This window comes from Gaeumannomyces tritici, assembly GCF_000145635.1.
Source record: "Gaeumannomyces tritici R3-111a-1 unplaced genomic scaffold supercont2.254, whole genome shotgun sequence".
NCBI classification, from domain to species: domain Eukaryota; kingdom Fungi; phylum Ascomycota; class Sordariomycetes; order Magnaporthales; family Magnaporthaceae; genus Gaeumannomyces; species Gaeumannomyces tritici.
In genome coordinates this window covers 1-2,587 of record NW_008804798.1, presented here as the reverse complement: position 1 = coordinate 2,587, position 2,587 = coordinate 1, and the positions used below count along the sequence as shown (strand labels likewise).

At 56.4% G+C, this 2,587-nt stretch overlaps 2 protein-coding genes across 2 annotated transcripts; both read right to left on the bottom strand.

Annotated features, from left to right (window-relative positions):
• Window positions 1-377: 377 nt before the first annotated feature.
• On the bottom strand, window positions 378-1,023 carry GGTG_14323 (hypothetical protein; the record flags this gene model as incomplete). Its single annotated transcript, XM_009232250.1, has 1 exon — window positions 378-1,023. One exon carries the CDS (start codon window positions 1,021-1,023, stop codon window positions 529-531), a length of 495 nt encoding a protein of 164 aa, XP_009230514.1. The 3' UTR covers window positions 378-528.
• Window positions 1,024-2,064: 1,041 nt separating this feature from the next.
• GGTG_14322 (hypothetical protein) lies at window positions 2,065-2,574 on the bottom strand (the record flags this gene model as incomplete). The annotated part of the gene is made up of 2 exons (XM_009232249.1): window positions 2,065-2,233; window positions 2,290-2,574. Coding segments are annotated over 2 exons (454 nt in total), but the record flags the coding sequence as incomplete, so codon positions are not given.
• Window positions 2,575-2,587: the final 13 nt, after the last annotated feature.

The window sequence follows — 2,587 nt, the reverse complement described above, 5'->3', positions numbered from 1 at the left end:
CTCAAGCCAAACCGCCCTTAACTCGAGGCGCTTGCCGATGGGTATCTGGGTACGCAACTCGGCCGACTAAATAAATTTTCACCTCTGCCCCTTAAGTATTTCCCATCGAGTGGATGCTTCTTCAAAAAATGGTGCTGGGGCAGGGGCTGGCTATTTTGCCGCAGATTGACGTGCCCAGAGCCTTACGATCGCTGCCGCCTCACGCCGGCGAAAATCGACAGTCCAACCACGCTTGCAGCACCAACCTTATCCTGACATGCATAGCGTGCAAGTACAAATGCAAGCCACCCATCCAAACTCGATCTCGACCGACTCCAACCTTGCGCGACATACTAACCACAAGCTAGGACTCGGGCCGCCTTTGCGGGGCGCAGCCCCAATTACTAACCACACAGGTGTGACTCATAAAGCGAAAACTAGGGATTCTGATTGGATGTCCAGTTGCGTCAAGGTGTAATCACCCTGCAGCCAAAAGAGGTTGCCATGTGGGTGTCGGTTTTGTTGGTTGCGACGGCCGCGCTGGGGTTTCTATGGCAATATGCTATGCGAAGGGTGCGGCTTTCGAGCGGGTGTGAGGGCCGCATCGATCGAGGGCGTGAGGCAGCCGATTGGTCGTCTGGCGATGGCTTCGACGAGCCGGGATATGCGGGATTTGCCATTGGTATAGACGGGTGCGTACAGCTGGATGGCGGGCGACGAGCACGAATGGCGTGGGGCTGCCTTTGACGGCGTTGCATGCCGCGTATGCTGTGCTACTGTTTCATAGCTGCGCGTCGACAAACGGCAGGGAAAGCGTGGTCGACTTGAGAGCAAGGGAAGCGTGAAGAGCAGAACAATTTTGCTCGCAATCAGCGAGACGTCAGAGCCGCTAGCCGTCTGACAACAAGCCGCCCTAGTTGTTAATCGTCCCCAATAATATGAGCTCGCGCACTTCGGCGTAGTTAGTACTCGACCAGCCGAATTGCCGCCACCGCCCGGAGCAGCGGAACTGCCCGCACTCGTCTGTGCAAGGCCATCCCCCATGTCCCCAGAAACCGACGCAGGCTGTGGCAGCCATGACAATGAAAGTGCATGACAATGAGAGTGGTATTAAACTGCTGCCGGCGATGCTGACGCCGCTAATAATACCACTACTCGCGCGATAAGCCGTTTCGAGTTCCAATTCGGTCCTGCCTTCGGGAGCGAACCACAGTCCGCCGTCCCTGGAACTGGGGGATCCGCCTGCAGGTCCATATCGGTTTGGTATTATATGCCTGGCGGATTTACGTTAGCAGTCGCGGCAGCGCCGGATCGCCAGCCGCGCAGACCTGTTCCATTTAGGGTGATTACGGTTGTGGACCTGTTTTATAGCTCGTAGGCTCTGTCGTGTTAGCGCTTTTATTCCATTTCGAACGATTCGACGTCGTGTCTGATCTTTAACTGAAACGAGACCTGCCGAAGAAGCTGCAAAGGAATGCCCACATTAACATGTGGAATTCCACCAGTTAATGTGGATTTTAGCGGGTAGTTCTTACAGGCGACGCAAGGGGATTACAGGAGATGCAAACTGCAAGCGGTTTGCCCAAGAGCCTTGAGGAACGCAATTTGGATTTGGCAATTTGGAAGCGTTGGAACTAAATGCCCAAAATTTAAATTTGCTGCGTTTGCGTGCGCTTGGATGTTATTGTACGACGTTGGGGTGGCGTACTTTTGCGGCTTAGCGTTTGTTCTGAACGGGTGTACCGGTATGCTGAAACATAATGAAAATGTAACGACAAAATAGACGAAAAAAGCGAAGGATGTCGAATGGTCAGGATCTGCATCAAGATTTCGCGCAGTTCCCTTTTGATTTCTTATGTTCAACCTAAAGACATTATTCTCTAAATTATGGCAGCTTGTTACAGTTGCTTCACATTCTATTATGGAGAGGAGGAGCTGACTTTCGCTGAGGACGTTGCCCATCTCGTCGCACATGCAGCCCACCATGCGTTTGGTGTCGCCTTCGACCACTTTGCCGAAGATGGTGCCGCTGCCGTCCACGGCGTTGCCCGCCTGTTGACCCACTTGCCGGCCAGGATGGGCCGGTCAACCTCGGCTCGGGCTCGGCTCGAGCTTCCAGCGCTCGGCCTTGCCGACCACGTTGCCGCCGCGGTCCAGGATGTCGCCGTCGGGGCCGACCTTCATACCGCGCAGCTTCTTGGCGTCGCCTTCGACGACCTTGCCGATCTCCTCGCCCTCGAAGACGACCATGCCCCTGGAGTTGACCACGGCGTCGGGGAAGGCCTCGAAGGGGGCCGACTCTGTCATGACTCGAGCTCGTTCTCGGGGATGGGCTCGGCGCGGCTGATGACGGCGCCACTGTCGTTCCAGATGGCGCCCGTCTCGTCCACGCGCTTGCCCACGAGGTGCCCCGGGACGCCCTCCTTGATGCGGTCGACCACTTCGCCGTCGCCGTTAACGATGTTGCCGCACTTGTTGACCTTACCTCCCTTGAGGATGGAAAAGTCGATTTGATCAGCCACGTCTTCGGCCGCCTCACCGGCCTGCTCGCCGGCATCCGCCGCGGCGCCCTTGGCACCCTCGGCAGTCTCGCGGCTTGGACCTCGGT